The sequence below is a fragment of the Mauremys mutica genome, chromosome 8 (genome assembly GCF_020497125.1).
Source record: "Mauremys mutica isolate MM-2020 ecotype Southern chromosome 8, ASM2049712v1, whole genome shotgun sequence".
Lineage (NCBI taxonomy): Eukaryota > Metazoa > Chordata > Testudines > Geoemydidae > Mauremys > Mauremys mutica.
In genome coordinates, this window is record NC_059079.1 from 423,069 (window position 1) to 445,919 (window position 22,851).

Consider the following 22,851-nt stretch of genomic DNA (forward strand, 5'->3'; position numbering starts at 1 on the left):
GAACTTCCACAGCTCAGACTGCAGCAGAAAGAGGCAAACGAATCTTCTCTGCTGCTTCCCTGTCTCCTCTCATCCCCCATGTCCTTGGCCAGCCCCACAATGGATCCCTGGAGACACAGCTGGGCTGGAAGAGAATGGGCCAGGGTGCCTACAGTAGAAAGCCCTGTGCACACATCACCACTTGGACTGAAGGGCATGTGAGAACTGTCTCCCTGGGCCACTGACACCTGGCTCTGACACAGTATTAGTGCCTTGGGCAGGGCCGGCTTTAGGCCTATTCCACCAATTCCCCCGAATCGGGCCCTGCGCCTAAGAGGGCCCCGCACCCAGTGAGAATCCCTTCCCTGGCTAGAGGCGCCATTTTAATCTTTACTCACCTGGCGGCGCTCCGGGTCTTAGCGGCACTTCAGTGGTGGGTTCTTCAGTGCCGCTGAAGACCTGGAGTGAGTGAAGGATCCATCGCCAAAGTGCCACCAAAGACTCGGAGCACCGCCCAGTGAGTACAAGCCCCATGTGTTTTTTTTACATGTGTGGGGTTTGTTTGTTTGTTTGTTTTAGTCATCCCTGCCGGGGCCCCGTTGAAACTGTTCAAATTGGGCCCCTCACTTCCTAAAGCCGGCCCTGGCCTTGGGAGTCTGATTCTGTGGCTGCTACTCGTGCTCTTCCTTGCACCGGCCTCAAGCCTAAATCCTGAACCGTTGCCAGGTGTTGACCAGTGAATTCTTGGCTCTTCCCTCCAGCCTGCCCTCTTGGACACTACGGCGCAGACTGTGCCCTGGAGTGTCACTGCCAAAATGGAGGCACCTGCAACCGCTTCAGTGGCTGCATTTGCCCATCAGGATCACACGGGGATCGCTGTGAGAAATCAGGTAGAGCTGCCTTCAGTGCAATACCTATGATCCACCTGGGGGTTCGGCACTGCCAGGAAGGAGCCCGCTGAGCTGTCTGCCGCTGGTGTTCACCCAGCCCCAGCCCCAGCCCCGCAGTGTCTGAGCATCGCCCACGTACTGACCATTGTAACTCTGGGGGTGCTCGAAACCTCAGGAACTGCTCCCTGCCCAATGCCGCAAAGTGCTGCTTAGAGACAGACTAACGCAGCCCCTCCTGGCTGGCAGTGCTCCCGGCTGGACAGCCACCGAGGAGCGGCTGGTTGGGACCCTGGCATTGGGTGGGAGAGCAAAGTGCTGCAGCGCTGTTAGCAGGCCCATCAGATGCCAGTGCTTGGGCAGGCCAGCTCCATCAGGGCACATCACTGCCTAGCCGAGGTGCTCAGACCATGGCCCGTTGGCACTGGCTTGGGGTGTGGAGAGCTGCCTGGGCACAAGGTGCTGGCTCCTCCTGCCGCCAGTGAGGGAAGAGACCTCGGAGAGGAGCAGTGAAATGGTGTCAGCGAAGAAGGGGGGCAGATCCACCAGCCGTCCTTGTTGGGACCAGGGCAGTCACTTCTTCAGGGCATCTAAAACTGGGAAGGGGGTGGGTGGCTCTGCGGAGCTGCCTTGAGACCTCAACGCAGAACCCTCGGTTAGAGCAGAGCCCTGGGCCTCCCAGACGCCCTGCAGCAGCCTCTGGCTCAGGAGCAGAGAGAGCAGTGAGCTCAGGGGGCTGGAGCTTGCACGCTCAGCACTGCTATTTGCCGTCCCAGATCGGATTCCCCAGATCATCAACCTGGATGCAGAGCTGGAGTTTAACCTGGGTTCCCAGCCTGTGATCAGCTGTATGGCCACGGGCAACCCGCCCCCAGTGCGAGACAGCATCGAGCTGCGCAAGGCTGACGGGACAGTGCTCACGGTACCCACCCCCCCTCCTGCCCCATCAGGGGTCTCTGTGCCCCTCCATCTTCCCAGGGCTCCCTGTGCTACCCCACCAAGTCCCGTCCCTCCAGGGGGCTCCCTGTGCTGCCCCCCAACCCGCAGTCCCATCCTGCCGAGGCTCCTTGTGCCGCCCCCCCCGGTCCCATCCATCCAGAGGGCTCCCTGTGCTGCCCCCCCAGTCCCGTCCCGCTGGGGCTCCCTGTGCTGCCCACCAGGTCCATCCCACTGGGGCTCCCTGTGCTGCCCCCCCAGTCCTGTCCCACTGGGGCTCCCTTTGCTGCCCCCCTAGTCCTGTCCCTCCCTGTGCTTCCCCGCCCCAGTCCCATTCCTCCGGGGCTCCTAGTAGCCTCCTCCCACTCTGCCCAGGAAAGGCTCTCTGTGCCGCCCCTGCTCTCTGTGCACCCCTCCACCCTGCCAGGGCTCTGTGTGACTAGATCCAGCTGCCCCCAGGTACCTCAGTCTCCAAGCTGGTATTTACCCCAAATCCCTAGGCCCGTGCAGCCCCATCTAGTGCTCCATGGCTGCAGACCTGAACGTGAGCCTGCTCAGGCCTGGATCCTGAGCAGCATCCCTCTGCCCCACCCATCTCTGTTCTACCCATCTGGCTGTGCTTGGTGCCCGTAGCCCTCGGAGGGGTAACTGCAGCTTCTCTCTCCCACCCAGTCAATTAAAGCCATCATGGAAACAGACAAAACCACCTCTGAGTTCCTGGTGCCAATGCTCACCAAGGCAGACACAGGCCTCTGGGAGTGCAGAGTTTCTACCAGCGGGGGACAGGACAGCAAGAGAGTCAAGGTCAATGTCAAAGGTGAGCAGGGGAGGGAACTGCTGGAATGTTTGCGAATGTGACCCTTCTGCCAGCCCAAGTTAGCAGCAACAAAGGCCAGGTTCAATAGCTAGAGATTCCCATGTCCCCTGCCTAGCGAATGCCTTCAGTTGAGGGTGAGTCCTTCCATCAGGGTATGCCAGGTACAGTTCTGCTGCCCTCAGTTCACACAACAAGGATAACAACCCTTTATTACTCCTGCCCCAATAACGAGGAGGCTGGGGATCCAGCACCAGCCACAAGTGATCATTTGGGCAAGCAATCCATCATGCTAAGCACCTAGGCAGGGTGGGTGTGCCCATGTAAACTAGATCAACTCCTGAAGTCCTTTTCCACACCTCACCACTAGATGTCAGGCGAGAGCTCATTCAGACTCTGCTTACAAGAGCAACTAGCGCAGTGGTTCTCAAACTTTTGTACTGGTGACCCCTTTCACACAGCAAGCCTCTGAGCGCGACCCCCCCTTATCAATTAAAAACACTTTTTTATATATATTTAACACCATTATAAATACTGAGGGCAAAGCCAGGATTAGGGTGGAAGCTGACAGCTCATGACCCCCCCCTGTAATAACCCCGTGGCCCCCTCAGGGGCCCCGACCCCCAGTTTGAGAACCCCTGAACTAGAGAGAGGTGGAGTCTCCACTGCCGAAGACATCCATCTCCCCAGAGGCCAAGGCAGGGTCCCTGGGCCTGAGCTCAGCACGGGGGAGGTTCAGAGCTGCCCTCTACTTCTGGGGAGCAATTGGCATTGTCATGGTTACAGGAACTAGCATGGTTTGCTTGTAGCTGGCCGACCCTCAGCCTGGCCTTGGCCATAGAATCTATCCCTCTCTTGCCCCTGGGTCCCCTCTGGGCAATCTCACTGCTCCTGGCAGTTCAGTTCACTCCTGTGGTCCCTTATGAGTCCAATTCCCTCTAGTCCCTGGTGACATTCCCCAGGCCTCACCACTGGTTATAGTGGGGAGCCGCCTTCCAGGGCCCCTGGCCCATGTCAGGTGTCAGTCTGCCCCCAGACAAGGGCGGGGTGGGAGGAAAGGATAGCCACTCCCCCAGCCAGGCTCCCCTGGCTACTGGAGCTCACTGGCAGTCCCCAGCAGCCTCTCCTCCTGGGCAATACCCCCACCACCACTTGCAGTAGCATTGTTGCCTTTTTAAGCTCCCATTCTCCAGGTGGAGCAGATTCTGCACATGCGCCTAGCTGGCACTGCCCGAGTGCAGGGACCCGTGTTAGCCTCTCCATCAGTGGGATGAGGGCATGTACCATCACGGTACTGATGGCAGAGACTCTGGGATCACGGGGTTCCCCCTACACTACCACGGAAAGGGTTAGTATGAGACTAGCACGGGCGATGTGCTAGGGCTGACCAGCTGCTCAGTGTGGCCAAGTGTCCGTGTTAAACATAAACAGTTGTGTTGGATTTATTGATGTTGGTTCTGTTCTTTGCCTACAGTCCCTCCAGTGCCACTGAGGCCCCCCCGGCTGCTGGCCAAGCAGAGTCGGCAGCTTGTGGTTTCCCCAGTGGATGGATTCTCTGGTGACGGCCCAGTCACCTCCATCAAACTGCTCTACAAGCCCAAGGACAACACCTCACCTTGGTCATCCATTGTGGGTAAGGGAATCAGCTTGCAAGGGACATTTGGGGTAGGATCAAAGTCACGGGGCAATGGCTCTGCCTCTTGCCCCACTGCCTGCAGGACTGATTCCTCATGTCTCTCTGCCACAATGCTTTCCTCCCTGTATTTGCTACTGCTCCGATTTTGGTGTCATGCTCAAATTTGGCCACAACTGATTTTACAACAAGGAAAGTCCTACCCCAGGGAGGCCTAAGCCAGCTGCTGCTGCTTCTGAGCTAGCATGTCAGTAAAGCCTATGGAGAGGCTCTCAGGCTGAGTGAAAACCAGCAGAACCTGTTGCTGCGTAGAGATTGACAGGTGATGCCACATCATGATGGCAGCAGTGGCTCAGACCCCACTGTCAACGTGCCTGGCTGGACATGGGCAAAGAACCCATGCTCCAGAAACTCCAACCCTAGCCGGGGAAGGATAGGGCAGGTGAGGGCTTTGCTCGGCCAGTTCTCCCCTCGCCGTTTTCCTCAGCAGTCCCATGAGGTCCCCTCCCCTGTCTCCAGCTCTAATCCCACTCTGCCTTGCCCTGGCTGCCACATCACAGGGAATCTCTGCAGGGGCCTTTAGGAGAAAGCAGAGTGTGTGACGCTGCAGGGAGCATGTTCGATCTGTGCAAGGCCAAGAGTGCAATCAGGGCTTTCCTGGGCACAGGGTGGGGCATGGCTGCCTGGGGGGAGGCCTGGCAGCACCATGACCAGAATCCAATGTGCTGCTCTGTGAAGAGCTTCTTGTTCTAGGAGCAGGGCTGGTGCTGACCCAGATTCTGTTCTGAGCTCTAGCCCCAAGACACTGGGCGTCAGGCACTCCAAGCACTAGCTTCGCCAAACAGAGCATTCTCGTAGCACCAGGGGAAATCCTAAGTCCCACTGGGAATGGTCTAACTGGAGAAGCAAAAGCAGGCTGAATAGCGTGTGGCGATGGGCTAGGGCTGAGATGCTGGGATCCAGCAGGTCCTTGTTGCATATTGCTAACAGCTGGGCCCAGGGAGCTTTCGAGAGGGAAGAGGCAGCAGGCCAGCCAGGGACATCCTGCTGCCAGTGCTCAGCCTGCGATGGGCTCTGGGAGGAAGCTGTGTCACAGCACGGAACAAGGCTGCTGGTCACGTGGCTTTGGTTTAACAGGATCCTTTGTAATCAACAGTTGACAACAGTGAAAACATCACACTCATGAACCTACGGCCAGTCACGGCCTACCTGGTCAAGGTGCAGCTGACTCGCCCTGGTGACAAAGGGGAAGGTGCCATGGGGCCGCAGGCGGTCATGGTGACAGAGTGTCAAGGTGAGTGCCTGGCAGGGACTGGGGACAGACAGGAAAGGAATCCCCCGAATAAAAATACTACAGAGTGGGTGTGCCTGGCCCTGCCCTCCCCAAGAGCCGCCAGGACTAGAGCTGGGGGGATTCATCCATTGGTTATTGATTTATACTGCACCAGTGTCTAGAGCTTCCAATCAGGGATCAGGCCCTGTTGTCCTGGGCTCTGCACACGTGTGGTTTAATTCACAAGCCATTTGTTCCATGAATCTCACCTAATTCACCCTGCTCTGAACCAATCCAATGAGATTTAATCCTGTCCAGTCCAGTTCATCCTAGCCCAATCCCAGTTTTCTTGGAATTTCTCTGATTTAATCAACTCTGTTCTAGCTGATCTGAGAATCTGGGCCCATGCTGAGTCTAGTCTGAATTTATTGGGGCATGCTCACCCTCCTCAGCATCAGGGCTTGATACAAGTGTAGGGTTCTGCCAGGCCCTGGAGCCTAGAGTGGCAGCATGAGGTTCTGTGCATTCCTTCAGGAGGAGAGAGAGGACTGGCCCCAAGGTGAATTTTCTGTCTGGTTTTCACAGGCATTGGTCCAGTAAAGATATTACCTCACCCACCTTGTGTCTCTAACAGAACCCACAGCTAAGCCTGTGATCGAAGGCTGGTCCGTAGAGGGGAAGAACACGCTTCATGTTAATTGGAACTTGCCAAATAACTACGAGCCAGCAAATGGGTTCGTTGTACGTCTCTTGGACTCAGCAAAAGTGCTTGTCCGTGAGATTAATATAACCTCCATGTTTGTGCACTCTGCCCGCATCCCTAACCTGGAGTTCAACAAGGAGTATGGCTTGGAAGTGTTGGTCTATCACTGCACCAGCCTGGGCCCTCCATCTGACCTCTACAAGGTCATGATCAACAGCAAAGGTAGGTAACCAACAGCCCCTCCTGCCCTGCAGAACCAGCACTGTCAGGAGCAAAGGGAGGGAACTGTCTGTCATAGGGACATGGGGCCAGCTCCTCAGCTGTCGTAGATCAGCATAGTCCCATTGAAGTGAATGGAGATACACTGGCTGGGGATCCGATCCATAGGATTTGCCACACAAGATCAGACTACTGGTCCATTGGGCAATTCTGCCTGCTTAGTTCAGGGACAATGGCCAATACCTGATGCCTCAGAAAGAGGCAAAAAAAACCATGATGCACCTGGCTCATGGTACAGTCGTGCACAGGTAAATAGCTTAGCCTGACATGGGGAGGGGAGAAATCTTTCCTGGCCCTTGTAGGGATCAGCTGGTATCTTGAAGCATGAGGCTCTTTCTTTTGTCTTGGGTATGGCCACACGTGAAACGCCCCAGCGGCAGAGGTGCAGTGCTCCAGTGTCAGTATAGGTAATGCCTTCGGAGGGGCTCTCCCATCAGCGTAGGTGGTAGCTAGATTGACAGGCCCTGAGAGATGTAGCTGTGCTGATTAAGTTCTCAGTGCAGACCAGCCCTTAGTATCTAGTTGCCAGTGTTATTAGGCATAAAACTACAGTATTATCCAGCACCTCTTTCAGTTCAGCTCTGTATGTCACTCTGCCCCTGCATCCATGACTCCCTAGGCTGATTGCCTGAGGAGGGAAACACCATCTCCTTTTCTTTCTTCCACAATTGTTTGGCCCAGAGTGGCTTCCTGCTGCATAATCCCCTGTTCCATGGCTACTGCTTGCCCTCTGTGTGTAAAGCACTAGAGCAGTCGGGCCACCGTCCCAGATTGCTACTGTAATACAAATCCTGCACCATGGCAGGGGGTTAGACTAGGTGACCTGGTTCTATGAAATAATAGATAACACAGCCCATGGAATTTCACCGGTGATTCCTGCATCAAGCCCGGTGACTTGTGGCTGAAATTGCTGTGGTTCCTTAGCATTGTGTCATTTAATAGGACTAAAATTATAGCACTGACCATCCCCAGTTCGATTCTTTGCAGACACAACAGCTCAATTCTTCCCAGGTGCCACTGCACCAACCTCCTTGGAGATACACCAAAGGGGACCATTGTGGTCATCTAGTCTGAGCTGTACAGCACAGGGCAGAAACCTGCCCCACAATAATTCCTAGAACAAAACATCCCATTTTGATTTAAAAATTGTCAGTTAAGGAGAATCCATCACAACCCTTGGTAAATTGTTCCAATGGTTAATTACTCTCACCATTAAAAATTTACACCTTATTTCCAGTCTAAATTTGTCTAGCTTCAACTTCCAGCCATTGGATTGTGTTAGTTTGACCTTTCTCTGCTACACTGAAGACCCTATTATTAAATATTTGTTCCCCATGTAGGCACTTTAAGTACCAAACAGGACGGATTCAGTTTGTCTTTGGGTCACTGAATTTCCCTGTTGTTTGGGGAAGGGACTTTTCTACAAGTCACCTCACTTAAAATAAACTGCAGCGAGTTGTCCCCAGGGCATGTGCAGAACTGGAGATACTGCTCCCACTTCAGCTAACTGTACTTTGGAGAGGTTAACCCTCCTGCTGTCAAGTAACAGTGCCCCCTGGAGGTGACAATCACCAAATTCAGCATGACTTTGGGATACTGTAATTAGACTGTGGAACTCATGGGCACTGGATGACATTGAGGCCAAGAATACAGGAAAATTCAAAGAGGGGTTGGACATTTCTATGGCTATCAGTAATATGCACAGGTATTACAGTTAATGTGTAAAAGGGTTTTTGGAAGGGAGACAAAACCCTGCTTTGGGGCTTAAGCCAATCGCTGACAGTTAGGGAGCAGGCTGAGTCCTTCACGGAGGGCACACTATCCCACATGTGCCTGCAGTGGGGTTTTTACAGTGTCCTCTGAAGCTCCTGGGCTGGCTATGGTCAGAGACAGGAGAGTAGGCTACACAGACCTCAGGCCCAACCCAGCCTGCTCATTCCTCTCTTTCTGTGGTGCTGAAGAAAGAAATTAAAATGTTAATTTAAAAAATGACCAGCCATTGATTAACTTGTGGGTCCTGTCCCATACCACAGCTGGGTAAAGGGAGGCAGTGGTCAGCGTCCACTAGACCCTGCCTCCTCCTCTGTCCCATCCCTTCTAACTGTTTAGCGTTGGTGCTGATTCAGGATGGCAGCCGTTGCTCACCCAAACGTGCTGCTCTCCCTGTCCAGCTGATGCCTCAGCACTCTATCTCCTGTAGCTGGTTCTGCGCACTGCATCCCGCTGCCCTGAGGGCTCAGCCCTGCACTGCAAGCCGGGAGTATCTGAGAAGGGCTGATAGTGCCCCCGGGAGCCCTGCCATTTAGTGCAGACAAATAGCGGTGACTAGAAAGATGAGGCTGAGGCCACGTCTACACTAGGTGTGCTTTGCCAGTACAGTTCTTGCAGTGGTGCTCCTAGCATGGACACAGCTTATACCAGCCACACTGCACTCTTGCCGGTAGAGCTTAGACTCATAGACTTTAACGTCAGAAGGGACCATTATGATCTTCTAATCTGACCTCCTGCACAACGCAGGCCACAGAATCTCACCCACCCACTCCTGTAACAAACCCCTGACCTATGTCTGAGCTACTGAAGTCCTCAACTTGTGGCTTCCTCCAGCGCCTCCCTGCGAAATAGGCTCTACAGGCAAAGGCGCACTTTTGCCAGAATAACCGTGCCTAGCCTAGGGGCTTTCCCCAGCCCAACTCCATTGGTCAGGGATTGCACCTCTTGACGCCGCAGACCCGTCACCGTGTGTGCGTGCGGGCGTGTGTGAATTTAAAAAATGTGGCCTTGGCATTTCCCAGCCTTCCAGCCAGGCAGCCCTCAGTCTGCTCTGTCTATAGCCTCAGCAGTAAAATCAAACTGGAGTCAAGACTCCCACCTCATTGCCCCTCTTCGCCGGCCCTGGGGACGGGGCGCGCGGCTCCAACCCTGCCCCTCTGCACCAGAGGTCAAGGGGGGACTTGTCTTGGGGGTGATCCCACTGTTCTTCTTTCTCTGTTTATTCTGCTGTGGCCCATTGACTGTCACCCCCTCCCACATGCACACATGTCCTTTCCATGGTCCCATGCCCTGCACAGCCCAGGGAGTCTCCTTTGCTGTGGTTGAGGTTGGGGGCTGGGTGCAGCCAGGCCCGGTGCCTCACACCCTGGAGATGTTACCTGTGGTGCTGATTTCCCTCCTCTCCTCGTCCCAGGCCCATCCTCCCCCAGGTCTCTCCACGCAGAGCCCCTCACGGATACTAGCGTCAAACTCACCTGGCAGGCCCCTGAGTATCCCAACGGGGGTGTCAGTAAGTACATTGTGGAGCTGCAGCAGCTGGGTGGGGCCAGTGAGCCTCAGTGGGTTGACACGGACAGCGGTGGGGAGACCACGAAGACCATCCTGGGCCTCAACGCCAGCACATGGTACCAGTTCCGGGTCCGAGCGAACTCCCATGTGCCTGGGGAGTGGAGTGAGCCTGTGAAGGCGGAGACCCTGGGGGACGGTAAGTGGGTTATTTCAGAGATGCACCAGGAAAGAGCTGAACTGAGTTGGGTATGCAGTCCCCCTCCATCCTGGCTGCTCTGCTGACCTACCCCAGCTGGAGGCCTGGCACCTGTATCCATTCCCTCCTCTCCCACACGGAGCCATATTGACAGGGCAGCCCACACACAGGCCCCTTGGGAGGCCCCTTTGGAGTCTTGGCTCTGTGTCCAGCCCTGCAAAAAGCCTAGTTAGTGGGTGATGTGCTGTGCCCCAGAGTGTCACCAGTAACCACCTCTTGGCTGGTGTGTGACCCACTGAGCAGCTCGGGCACTGACCCCCACATCAGTTGTGAGCCCACAGGAGAGCTGCTCCCAGCAGCACTGCTGTGGTGCATGGAGACAGCAAAGCTCCTGGGGCTGGAACATTGTCTTTGTCGTGGGGCGCACGGGGCAAGCAGAAATGGGCACGAGAGAGAAACTGAAGGTGAAAAAGAGCAAGGAGGGGAGGGGAATGGTGTGAGAGAGGAGACGGGGGAAATAATAAGTCAGTGGAGTTGGGGGGCAGGGAAGGGCAGAGACTGAAGGGGAGTAAAACGCCCTTTCCAGAACATCGTTCGTTTCAGTGCAGCGTGGGGAACATGCAACACGTGGGCAAATCAGTGTATGTGTGGGTGCAAATAAGCTGCAGCCATCAGGGTCGGGAAGGTGCTGTCATGGCTCCAGTCGTGCAGTGTGATGCCTGGGGCAGGTGAACTGCAGAGCCTCGAAATGCCAGGGTCAGCTGCAGCCACTTCGCTGCATGGCCTTTGCTATTGGGCTGCAGGGCCATATTCAGCCAAGGAGGAGAGGGGTTTTCCCAGTGCATGGAGCAGTGCAAAGAGATGCGTCGGGCTGGAGCTGGCACATCTGACTCCTTGAGCCGGGCACAGCCATGAGCCCTCTGTTCCCCTCCCTCCCTGCAGATGCCTTGAGTGAGGTGCCCAGACTGAAAAGCCAGGACATGCAGCCCTCGGGAATAGACCAGCAGCTGCTCCTGGCCATCATCGGCTCCGTGTCTGTCACCTGCCTCACCATCCTTTTTGCCCTCTTGGCACTTTTCCTTATCAAGAAGAATTTTTTTCACCGGCGCCGGACCTTCACCTACCAGTCTGGCTCAGTGAGTAATGCTGCCTCTGCCTCATCAAACCCCCAGCCAGGCTCCCTGAGTCCCCATGTGCCAGCCCGACCTCTAATCCTAGTGCACCATGGGCAGAGTGCAGCCTGCCTCATGCACACACACCATCACCCCCAGCCCTGCTCAGACCACGGTGTTGGGTTCTTTGGGGGCCAGAAATCTTTAACTTCCCCCTTACCTGTTTGTCAGGGGGAAGAGACCATCCTGCAGTTCAACTCAGGGACCCTGACCCTGACCCGCCGGCCAAAGCCCCAGCCTGAGCCCCTCAGCTACCCTATCCTGGAGTGGGAGGACATCAAATTTGAGGATATGATTGGAGAGGGGAACTTCGGGCAGGTCATCAGGGCAATGATCAAAAAGGACGGCCTGAAAATGAATGCAGCCATCAAGATGCTGAAAGGTGAGTGAGCCGGCACCTGCTTGGGGCCCAGGAATGGCAAGGGGGTTAAGGACAACATACAGCTCCTGGCAGGGATCCCTGCACCCTGAGCTGGGCCCCAGGGCCAAGCCGGAGTTTGCTCCAGGTACTGGGACAGACTCAGCCTCAACCAGCTGAGCTGCTGAGCAGACACCAGAGCTCACTAGGCTGCCTGAAGGCCCCACATCTGGGCTCCGTGGGGCCCAAGTCCAAATCCAAGAAGCGCCCAATGTGTGTCCCCCAAACGCTATCTGAATGGGAATAGCGTGGACATCTGGGGGCGGGGGGATGGTTTTTGCCCACCCGAGAGGATTTCTCAGGAGTGGGCAGGTGATGGGGGTTTGCACCCACCCAGGAGAGCACCTCAGGGGAGAGGGTTTCTGGTGGTTTGCACCCACGGGGGGGTGGGGGAGAGGGCAGTTCTGACGGTTTGTACCCACGTGGGAGGGTGTCTCAGGGGCGGGGGGGGGGGTGATGGAGGTTTGCACCCACCCAGGAGGGTGCCAAGGGGGATGGGAGCCAGTGCTGGTGGTTTGCGCCTGCGGGGGGTGTGGTGCCAGTTCCTTTGTTGTAAGAGTCACACCTGGCCGAGGGGTGGGGGAGGTACCTCAGGATGGCAGAGGGGGGTAGCTGTGGACAGGAGCCTCAGGCCTGGGACTGCAGTGCCAGCGGAGGGTGGCTGGGGACAGGTGTCTAGGGCCTGCGACTGCAGAGTGGGGTGGCTGGGGACCAAAGCCTCAGGCCTGGGACTGCAGAGGGGGATGAGTGGTGATGGGAGAGTGTCTCGGGCCTGGGCAGGGCTGGTGCAACCTATTAGGCGACCTAGGCAGTCGCCTAGGGTGCTAGCATTTGGGGGGCAGCATTTCGGGTCCTTCGGCGGCGACCGCGGCGGCCGGATCTTCGGCCACCCCGATCGTCGTCGGCATTTAGGCAGAGGGACCTGGGGCAGGGGTGCGCGGGGAGAGCCGCCTGCAGCAAGTAATGAGGGGGTGCCGCACGCAGGGGAACCAAGCTCACCTCTGCTCCACCTCCTCCCCTGAGCACGCTATCCCGCTCTGCTTCTCTCCCTCCCAGGCTTGTGGCGCCAAACAGCTGATTGGCGCCGCAAGCCTGGGAGGCGGGAGAAGTGGAGTGGGGGCAGCGTGCTCGGGGAGGAGGCGGAGCAGAGGTGAGCTGGGGCAGGGAGCTGCCGCACGGCTCCCCGGGCCAGGGGGACCTGCCGCAGGGCCTGAGGGGGAGCTGCCCTGGGGAGGGCGTCTTAGGGTGTGGGGGGGGGCAGAGAGCTGCCACAGGGCTTGCGGGGGGGCAAGGTGGAAGTTTTGCCTAGGGCACTAAACATCCTTGCACCCGCCCTGGGCCTGGGACTGCAGAAGGGGGTGGCTGGGGATGGGAGTCTCGGGCCTGGGACTGCAGAGGGGGCTGGATGGTGACAGGAGGATGTCTCGGGCCTGGGACTGCAGAGGAGGGTGGCTGGGGACAGGAGGGTGTCTGTGGCCTGGGCTCCTGGATTGCAGCGTTTGTTCCTGGCTTGTTTCAGAGTTCGCCTCAGAGAATGACCACCGGGACTTTGCGGGGGAACTGGAGGTGCTGTGCAAACTGGGGCATCACCCCAATATCATCAACCTGCTGGGAGCCTGTGAGAACAAAGGTGGGAGCTACCCCCCACCCCCCGCTGCTCTGTGTGGGGTGGGCCAGGCATTTTTCCCTGCTGTTCCTGGGGTCCCTGCACTTCTCCCCATCCCGCTTCGCTGCCCTCCTCTCTGCTCTGGGCAAAGTCCTGCCCACCCTACCCACTGCAGGATGTTAAAGGCCTGTCTCCCTCCTTTGTCCCTCAGGCTACCTGTACATTGCTATTGAGTACGCTCCCTATGGGAACCTGCTCGATTTCCTCCGGAAAAGCCGAGTCCTAGAGACTGACCCGGCCTTCGCGAAGGAGCATGGGACAGCATCTACCCTCACGTCCCAGCAGCTCCTCCAGTTTGCTTCCGACGTGGCCAAGGGAATGCAGTATCTAAGCGAGAAGCAGGTGTGTCCCCTCCCCTGCCCTGCCTGCTCTGAGCCCAGGCCAAGCTCTGCCACGGCCAGCAGCCGTGATAGCCACGTGGGTGCGGGGGCAGGAGCAAGGGAGGGGTGCCAATGACTGCACAGCTGTGTATCAGAACCAGGAGCCGAGGCGTCTGGCACCAGGCTTTCCCTGAAACACGCCAGCCATGGCCACCGCTCTGTGACCCAGCGACATGGGAGCCCAGCCTGCCTGCAGCGAGGCAGCGTTACCACGCCCCATCATGTCACTCGCCACCAACAAGAACACAGCTGGGGCAAACTAGCCAATGAGTATAGGGGTCTCCTGCCCGTCTGCGTTCTGATTGGCTGTGATGTGTTCTGCACGTGGGGCCTGGGAATGGAGGAGCTGGCGCCATGTCTCGGAGAGCAGCTCTGCTGCTCAGTGGCTGGCCCGGCAGCCTTCTGGGCACAGGTCTCCGGGGCAGCCAGCTGACCTACCCATGCTCTGACCAAGCATGCAGGGGACCGGGCACCCCCCTGAGTCCTGCTGAAGCATCCTCCCATGCTTAGCCGCCCCATGACTCCCCAGTGCTGGGTGCGAAAGGCCCCCACTCGCCTCTTGCTAGGGCTGCCCCAAAGCCCAGCCAGGGACTTGGAGCCACCGCTGCTGAGTCCAGGCTCCTTTCTGCTGCCTCCTGGCCAGGCTCCCTGAACCCACCCGCAGCTTGGCTGCCTGCCCTCTGCCGAGCCAGCTGGCACGGGGAGACTCCCCCGGTTCCAGGAGAGCTGGTCAGGATCCACTGCAGCCTTCAGCTTCCTCGGGAGCAGTAGCTGGGGCCCAGATGTGCCCAGGGATGAGGGCTGGACCAGAAGCAGAACAGCTTTGTCTCTCAGCATGTCCAAAGCACCGAGGGTAGGGCCCACCGGCACCTTCCTGTTCCCAGCTGCAGAGTCCCAGAGGGTGAACGCTGCATCGCCCCCACCCCCACACACCTGTCGCCAAAGCTGGTCCCTGTTCTGCGTCCCAGGGCTGGGAGTAATAGGAAGCTGGGGCCGGCCAGCTTGTCTCCAGGAGGGGCCACACAGGCCCAGCCCTCACTCACCATGGCTGTCTCAGTTCATTCACAGGGACCTGGCAGCCAGGAACATTCTGGTGGGGGAGAACCTGGCTTCCAAGATCGCTGACTTTGGCCTCTCCCGAGGGGAGGAGGTCTACGTGAAGAAAACCATGGTGAGTCCAGAGTGAGGGGCTCTCTACTGCGCCCTTGGCAGACCTAGGTTGCAATGCCCCAACCCAGGAACTCTAGGGACAATTACTGTAATTGCCCCTGTGCTAGTGCAAGATCTCTTCTGTCCCACAGCAAGGCCTGGATTGGGGGCAGCTGTTCCCTACCCCGGCTTTCCTCACTCGGTGGTGGGTGGCACCTGTACCCAACCTGGATCTCCCCCCTGGCTGGGTTGGGAGTGGCTGTTTCCTACCCCCCCTCTCCCTGACTGTGGGGGGGGGCACTTCCCCACTACCCTGCTCATTACAGTGGGTCTTTTTCCCCAGGGCCGCCTGCCAGTTCGCTGGATGGCCATCGAGTCCCTGAACTACAGCGTATATACCACCAAGAGCGATGTGTGAGTCCTGCTCCCGGTCCGTGGGGTAGCTATGTCTATGGGGTTAGCCCTCTGCCAATGCAGAAGGGGGTTAGCCGACCCCTCCCTGCTGATACCGGAGGGGCTACTGCTCCTACAGCTTCCCTGTGCCTTGTTCCCAGCCTCTAGCCCATCCCCCGCTCAGCCCAGGCTCGCTGTGCTCAGAGCCATGGATTCCTGTTACACCGGGGCCCCATTGCGCTGGCCTTGCTCAGCCCTAGCAGGACACAGTCCTAGCTCTGAGGAGCTTGTTCCCATTTCCAGTGCCTCCATCTTCCCGGTCCCCTGCCCTGGTGCAGTCCCAGCCCCTCCCATTCCTGTCCCAGAGTAAAGCCCCAGACAGATATGCTGCCAAGCCTCAGGAGCTGGGCGAGGGGGCCCGGGAAGGGAGGCACTGCTGGAGACCCAAGCGCTGTCTCTCTTTCAGGTGGTCCTTTGGGGTGCTGTTGTGGGAGATTGTCAGCCTGGGTAAGTACCAGCCCAGGCGGCTCATCCTGGGCCCGTCCTTTCTACCTGTGGGTCCTGCGGGCATGGCACAGGTGTGCCCAGCTAGCCTGGCCCTCCCTCCCATAGCTCTGTCAGGGAGCTCTTGGCTCATGTCAGAAATGTTGTCTGAGTGAGGAACGTGAACATGCCTCATTGAGCGCTGCCCAGCGGAGGCAGTGCCAGCTGGGAGGGTCCCTCAGACCCAAGCACCCACCGGGGCAAGGGAGTACTCACATGCTGAGGAGCTGGCATAGGGGCTCCACTGAGCTGCCTCTGCTGGGCCTTGGCACATGAGTCATAGCGTAGACATGCAGCCCAGCTGCAGCACTGTCCTGGAGACACTCGCGACAGCCACGGAAGGGCTTTCCCACTGCTTTAGAGCCACTCCCTCAAGAGGCGGGCGCTGGGCCACCATCGACCTCGCGGCGTCTACACCTGGGCTTAGGTCAGCGTAATGACGTCTCTCAATGTGTGGCTGCCCCACAGCGCTGAGCAACACCTGAGCGGAGGGTGTACCCAGGGCTCTCTCCATGGCCATCTGTGTCTCCCCGCCATAGCGTCTGAGCGCCGCACCGTCTGGGGCAGATTTATCCCCATGGTACAGATGGGGATAGAGGCACAGACCCGCCAGGGCATTCAGACACCTGGCTCTCAGTACAGCCAATGGCTACATGCCTTGGAGGATCTGTGCCAGAGAGACCAGGTGACTTGCCCATGGTCATGCAGGAGCTCTAACCCCTGAGCCAGCCTGTCCCGAGTCAGGCCAATCCCGACAGTAACTCCAGTGTTGAACATGTTCCCAGTGCTGTAGGTTCTGCGTCTGTGGGCACCCACGACAGCACCCTAGGACTGGCCCAGTTCCTGCCATGGCCCCAGCGGGCACTGCCTGTCCAGGTCTCTTCAGGGAACACACAACCCACCAGCAACAAATGTCTTCCAAAGTGATGGAGCTGAAAGGAGCATCACAGGGAGACACATGTGGGCAGAGCAGGGAGGCGGGGGGAGAGCCCACCCGCTGCATAGCCCCTTGAGGAAGGCAGCTGGTTCAGCCTCAGCCACAATCTGGCTGGTGAGGGTCTGAGGGTGGCTGGAGCCTGGGCAGCTCTGGTTTTGTATGGCAGAGTCTGCACAGGGGTGGCGTGTGGAGTGGGACCTGCAAACTGCAATAGTCACAAGAGTGAAATGCCTGCAAGCTGCATGGAAACTTTTTAAACTCACCATAACAGAGGCTCAAACTCTATGTATACCCCAAATAAAAAAAAATACAGTAAGAGGACCAAAAAAATGCTACTATGGGTAAACAACAGAATAAGAGGCGATTAGAGGCATACTTTAAAAATTGGAAGTCAAATCCTACTGAGGAAAATAGAAAGAAACTCTGGCAAGGCAAGTGTATATGTATGATTAGGCAGGCCAAAAACAAATATGAAGAGCAACTAGCAAAAACTAACTGCATTTTTTTTTAAAGTACACCAGAAGCAGGAAGCCTGCCAAACAGTTATTGGGCCACTGGACAAGCGAGGTGCTAAAGAAGCACTTAAGGAAGACAAGGCCGTTGCTGAGAAGATAGATAAATTCTTTGCATTGATCTTCACAGCAGAGGATGTGAGGGAGATTCCCACACCTGAACCATTCTTTTTAGGTGACAGATGTGAGGAACTGTCCCAGATTGAGGCATTGATAGAGAAGGTTTTGGAACAAATTGATAAATTAAACAATGATAAGTCACTAAGACCAGATGATATTCACCCCAGAGTTCTGACGGAACTCAAATATGAAACTGCAGAACTAATAACTGTGATATGTAACCAATTGCTTAAATCAGCTTCTGCACCAGATGACTGGAGGGCAGCTAATGGAATTCAGATTTTTTTTTAAAAGGCTCCAGAGGCGATCCTGTCAATTACAGGCCCATAAGCCTAACTTCAATATCAGGCAAATTGGTTGACACTATAGTAAAGAACAGATTTATCAGACTGCTAGATGAGCACGATATGTTGGGGAAGAGTCAACATGGCTTTTGTAAATGGAAATCATGCCTCACCAATCTACTAGAATTGTTTGAGGGAGTCAGCAAACATGTGGACAAGAGTGATCCAGTGGATATAGTGGACTTGGTTTTCAGAAGGCCTCTGGCAAAGTCCCTCACCAAAGGCCCTTAAGGAAATTAAGCAGTTGAAGGTCCTCTCATGGATCAGTAAATGGTTAAAAGACAGGAAACAAAGGGTAGGAATAAATGGTCAGTTTTCAGACCAGAGAGAGGTAAAAAGTGGGGTCTCCCAAGGATCTGTACTGGGACCAGTGCTGTTCAACATATTAATAAATGATCTGGAAAAAGGGGTAGAGAGTGAGGTGGCAAAGTTTGCAGATGATACTAAATTACTCAGGATAGCTAAGTCTGAAGCAGACTGCGAAGAGTTACAAAGGGATCACACAAAACTCAGTGACTGGACAACAAAATGGCAGATGAAATTCAATATTGATAAATGCAAAATAATGCACACTGGAAAACATAATCCCAACTATACATATAAAATGACGGGGTCTAAATTAGCTGTTACCACTCAAGAAAGAGATCTTGGAGTCATTGTGGATCATTCTCTGAAAACATCCACTCAATGTGCAATGTTAGGAACCACTAGGAAAGGGATAGATGGTTGCCCCCATCTCAAAAAAAAGATGTGTTAGAATTGGAAAAAGTACAGAGAAGGGCAACAAAAATGATCGGGGGTATGGAACAGCTTTCATATGAGGAGAGATTAAAAAGACTGCGACTGTTAAACTTGGAAAAGAGACGACTAAGGGGGGATATGATAGAGGTCTATAAAATCATGACTGGTGTGGAGAAAGTGAATAAGGGAGTGTTATTTACTCCTTCTCCTAACACAAGAACCAAGGGTCACTCAATGAAATTACTAGGATGCAGGTTTAAAACAACGATAAGGAAGTACTACTTCACACAACACATAGTAAACCTGTGGATATTGTAGAGGCCAAAAGTATAATTGAGTTTAAAAAAAAATTAGATATGTTCATGGAGGATGGGTCCATTAATGGCTATCAGCCAAGATGGTCTGGGACACAACCACATGGTCTGGAAGCCTCTAAACCTCTGACTGCCAGATGCTGGAATTGGACAACAGGGGATGGATTACTTGATCAGTTGTCCTATTCTGTTCATTCCCTCTGAAGCACCCAGCATTGGCCACTGTTGGATGACAGGATACTGGGCTGGATGGACCATTGGTATGACCCAGTCTGGCTGTTCTTATGTCCTTATGAGTGTGTGTGCTGCGCTCTGCCCCCAGGAGGAACTCCTTACTGCGGGATGACGTGTGCCGAGCTCTACGAGAAACTGCCGCAGGGATATCGTATGGAGAAGCCCCGCAACTGTGATGACGAGGTGTAAGTGGGATCTGGCTGCCCCAGTCTGTCCTGGCTGGGCCTGCTGGGACCAGGAAAACAGGCTTGGCCTTGTCTGTGGCCATGGGGCACCAGCCACACACAGGAACCAGAGCCTCCTTGCACGGCCTCTGTGTTTGTTTGGTGTCTTGGGGGACATGATGTAATCCCTGTGCACTAGGAGCAGGAAAGCTAGCAGCCTCCCCACTCATGACCCATGGTAGGGCTCCCTTGCCTTCGTCCCTCCTACTGCAGCTTGCTTATGCCTCTGTAACTTGCCGCCTTCCCTACTAGTGCTTCCCCCACCCCCATGTCCTGTCTGCACTGACCCAGGCCCTGTTGTGCCCTCTCTCCTAGGTATGAGCTGATGAAGCAGTGCTGGCGAGACCGCCCCTACGAGCGCCCGCCCTTCGCTCAGATCTCCATGCAACTTATCCGGATGCTGGAGGCCAGGAAGGTAGTCTGCAGCTCTTTCCCTCCCTCAGCGCTGTACTCAGGCCCTGGGGCAGGGTTGCACCCAAGGGGGAGGCAAGGGTGGCCTTACGGGGCAGCCCCATCACAGTAACTGCCACTCCAGGGCTCTAGTGCGCTCTTCCAGCGGCCAGGACCAGCTGGACTGCAGAGCTGCTGTAGCTCCTTTCCCTGGCCATGCCCCGTGTTGGCAGCTGCTGGGCACTGATGTAAATCTGACTGTGCCACACGGGAACTGCCCTGATGCTGGGGAAATCCTGGGGGCTTTGCAGCCTCTCTCCTCGGAAGGGCACCGGGGAGCAGGGCTCTGAGCCCTGCCACGTGCCTGGGACTCATCTCCAAGCCAGAGCCCAGGAAGCTTTGCAGGGGGACAGTCATGGCTGGACTAGGCGCGTAGCGTGGGAACAGCCCTGTTCTGGAGGACAGTCCCGCTCTGCCCAGTGCCCCGCCCTGCCTGGCATTGGCAGGGACACCAGTTCTAATCCCTGTTCTGAACCTCGCCGAGCGGAGCCGCAGCCCAGACCCAGACTGCAAGGGGCTCTGGGGAGAACACTGCCCCCTCCTGGTTAAGGGAGGAGCAGCTCCAAGCCTTAGCTCAGGCCAAGGGGCCCAAAGCCAAACCCCACTCACAGGGTGTTCAGCCCTACCTGCGTTCGCGTGGACATGGGGAATCACCCCAGCAGCACTCGGAGCAGCCAGGGTCCTGATACCAGGATCAGGGTGCTGGGAAGGTGAGTGCTGAGCAGGAGGCTCTGCCCCAGCCCCAGGCCTGACACTGTCTCTCCCCATCCAGGCCTATGTGAACATGGCCTTATTCGAGAACTTCACCTACGCTGGCATCGATGCCACAGCGGAGGAGGCCTGAGGGCGAGTGGAGCACCGCGCCGGGAGCCCTGTAAATAACGCACCCCGACTTGCCGCACTTGGACGCCAGCTGGTCTAGGCCAGGGGAGGGACATGGCCTCTGCCCTGTGTGGGGCATGCTGTAAACGGCCTGCTCCAGTGTGGAGATGAGGAACTGCCCTTTGTCCTGGAGCAGGAACTTGCCTGGGGGCAGTTTCTGGCTAACATGATACCCCCATATTCTTCAGCCAGGTTCCTGGCTGAACTGCAGCTTCTGCCCCTCCGTCCACTCAGGCCGGACTGCCCTGCGCTTGCTGCCCTCTCTGCCGGTCTCTGCAGTGCAGCGTTACACCAGTGGCAGGGCCAGACAATGGGCCAGGCTCTCCCTGTCTCGTGCCCCTCCCCACTCTCCTAATCCTTGCTGCAGCTAGGTGCTGTGCGTGGCCGAGATCACAGGCAGGGAGGCCTGTCTCCCCGTGAGCCCGTGGACACGGGGCCTTCTCTGAAGCTGGAGGATGTGACACCAGCCCCTTGCTGCCCTAAGAGAGGCACAAAGACTTGTCCTGGGTAAAGGACAGACTTGGAAACAGCCCCAAATGTAGAGCCCTTGTCCCCCACCTCCGGCCTTGGTGTTTCGTGTGTGGCTGCTCGGCTTCTCTGCTGGCCGTGGGCTCTTGGAACTGACTGGCACCATGCGGCCAGCGTACTGGCACGCAGAGCCGTGCGAACATTGCTCCCGGATGCTGGAGACCCTCTGGGACAGGGCTGATTAGGGGAGTCCGAGAGGAAGGATTCCAGCGCTTGCCTTTGGCACACCATGGAGGAGTAAAATATTCCAGGCTTGGCCCCAGGCTTCTCTCTGACCTGCCAGAGACCAGTGGCTGACACGACTTGTGCTTTATGGTTAATAAAGGAAGTCTAAGGGACTGGCTGGCTCAGGGGTTTGGGGAAGGGGCCGGGGCCTTTCCTCTTTCTCTCTTTCATAGAAACACAGATTGTAAGTCTAGAAAGGTAACACGGCTACCCCTTTGATACTTAGATCGTTTAGTTTGACTTCCGCTAGGGGGCACTGGCTCCAAGCCAGCTCGAGTGGGGGAACTGGCTGGCTCAGGGAGCAGGGAATGGGATACTGGGTCTTGCACCACTGGTGCCTGTGTGTTCCCTGACCTGCCATGAGGATGTCAGTGTCCTGGGCTATCTCAGGAGCACGGAATTTGCCAGATTCAAGCATGGGCCCATCGCTCCCAGAATGCTGGCTAGGGTATGGCTTATGCCCTTTTCTTCAGGGGCAAGCAAACTAATTAAAGAAACCCTCCTTGCACTGGGATATTGGGCCATGCTGAATAGCAATGGAATTCCCTCCTGAACTCTAAGGAGACAACTGGTGCTCTGGTACATGAGAATGGATTCCCCTGAGGTCAGCTTTCTGGTGAGTGCCCACATTGTTGCTGATCGTCTAGTTTTCTTGCCCACATCCAGTCCAGTTGTGGTATTTTCCTCCTGCATGGCTGGCAGTGCAAAAGCCAATTACAATGTATGATTTGAAAAAACACATTCTGCAGCACGTGTGTGCTCTGAGTGCATGCCCTGTGATCGGGGTGTTCTGGGTGTGAGCAGCCAGGGAACCCAGAGCTGGGCTTGTGTGCCCGCTGGGCATGGGCTCTGGGTGGGGTGTGAGGCAGCGCAGAGGTGCAGCTGTATCCTGGTGCTCTGCACAGGCCCTCTGGCTCTGCTCGCTCTCTCTCACTCTCTGGGAAGATGGTGTGGAGCACATGCCTGGCCTCACAGTCGCTAGGCTTGGCCTTAGGCGCCTGGCGGGAGCTCAGTACATTTGGAGCAAGCAGTTGCCTGGGGCTGGTGGCACCTGTCTGCACAGTTGAATATCGCCATCTTGCTGAGCCTGTACAGGTGGTGGATACAGGATGTGTTAGGAGGGGATTTCTGTCCAGGCTGAGATGACGTGAGGTGTGAAATCTCCAAGGGACTAAACCATGCAGCATTCCTCTACGAGCCAGAGCTTCCTTTCACCAGTAACATGCTGCAGCCCCGTCACCCTGTGTTGTCTTGAGTTATTAATAAATGAATAGCTGAGAGGTGTGTGCGCGCATGCCCCTGACTGGTCTGGTGTGTGCAAAGAGCAGCTCACACAATGGGTGTGTAGGGGGCAGCTAGTCCCAGAGTGCTGCCTGAGAGGGACCCAGTGTGCACCCTAGAGGCAGGAGTCCCTCCCGGGTGCACCCCCTCCTTACCCACCATGCAGGGACTCAGGGTGTCTCGCAGCAGGGTTGTTTTTCTTCCTATCCTGGCCTCCATTCTCTCCTGTAGCCGCAAGGGCAGGACGTGCTGCCTATCTGATAGGAACAGACTCTATTGGTGCCGTCACTGTCAGCGGCTGAGCGGCCACAGCATGGTGGTTTGGGGGCCGGGGAAGTTGGGTGGATGGGGGTGGAAGG

The 22,851-nt window shown here is 56.4% G+C and overlaps 1 protein-coding gene across 2 annotated transcripts in view; it reads left to right on the forward strand.

Annotated features, from left to right (window-relative positions):
- Positions 1 to 22,796, forward strand: part of TIE1 (tyrosine kinase with immunoglobulin like and EGF like domains 1) — a 43,001-nt gene extending 20,205 nt beyond the window's left edge. For both annotated transcript variants that reach the window (XM_045027953.1, XM_045027954.1), the window contains 17 exons: positions 741 to 869; positions 1,643 to 1,788; positions 2,475 to 2,619; positions 4,091 to 4,249; positions 5,406 to 5,543; positions 6,157 to 6,447; positions 9,689 to 9,979; positions 10,922 to 11,115; positions 11,323 to 11,533; positions 13,089 to 13,199; positions 13,387 to 13,577; positions 14,673 to 14,786; positions 15,108 to 15,178; positions 15,624 to 15,664; positions 18,991 to 19,087; positions 19,442 to 19,541; positions 20,349 to 22,796. In XM_045027953.1, coding sequence (XP_044883888.1) covers positions 741 to 869; positions 1,643 to 1,788; positions 2,475 to 2,619; positions 4,091 to 4,249; positions 5,406 to 5,543; positions 6,157 to 6,447; positions 9,689 to 9,979; positions 10,922 to 11,115; positions 11,323 to 11,533; positions 13,089 to 13,199; positions 13,387 to 13,577; positions 14,673 to 14,786; positions 15,108 to 15,178; positions 15,624 to 15,664; positions 18,991 to 19,087; positions 19,442 to 19,541; positions 20,349 to 20,420 — 2,501 coding nt within the window. In that variant the 3' untranslated portion in view covers positions 20,421 to 22,796. The remainder of the gene's footprint in view (positions 1 to 740; positions 870 to 1,642; positions 1,789 to 2,474; positions 2,620 to 4,090; positions 4,250 to 5,405; positions 5,544 to 6,156; positions 6,448 to 9,688; positions 9,980 to 10,921; positions 11,116 to 11,322; positions 11,534 to 13,088; positions 13,200 to 13,386; positions 13,578 to 14,672; positions 14,787 to 15,107; positions 15,179 to 15,623; positions 15,665 to 18,990; positions 19,088 to 19,441; positions 19,542 to 20,348) is intronic.
- Positions 22,797 to 22,851: the final 55 nt, after the last annotated feature.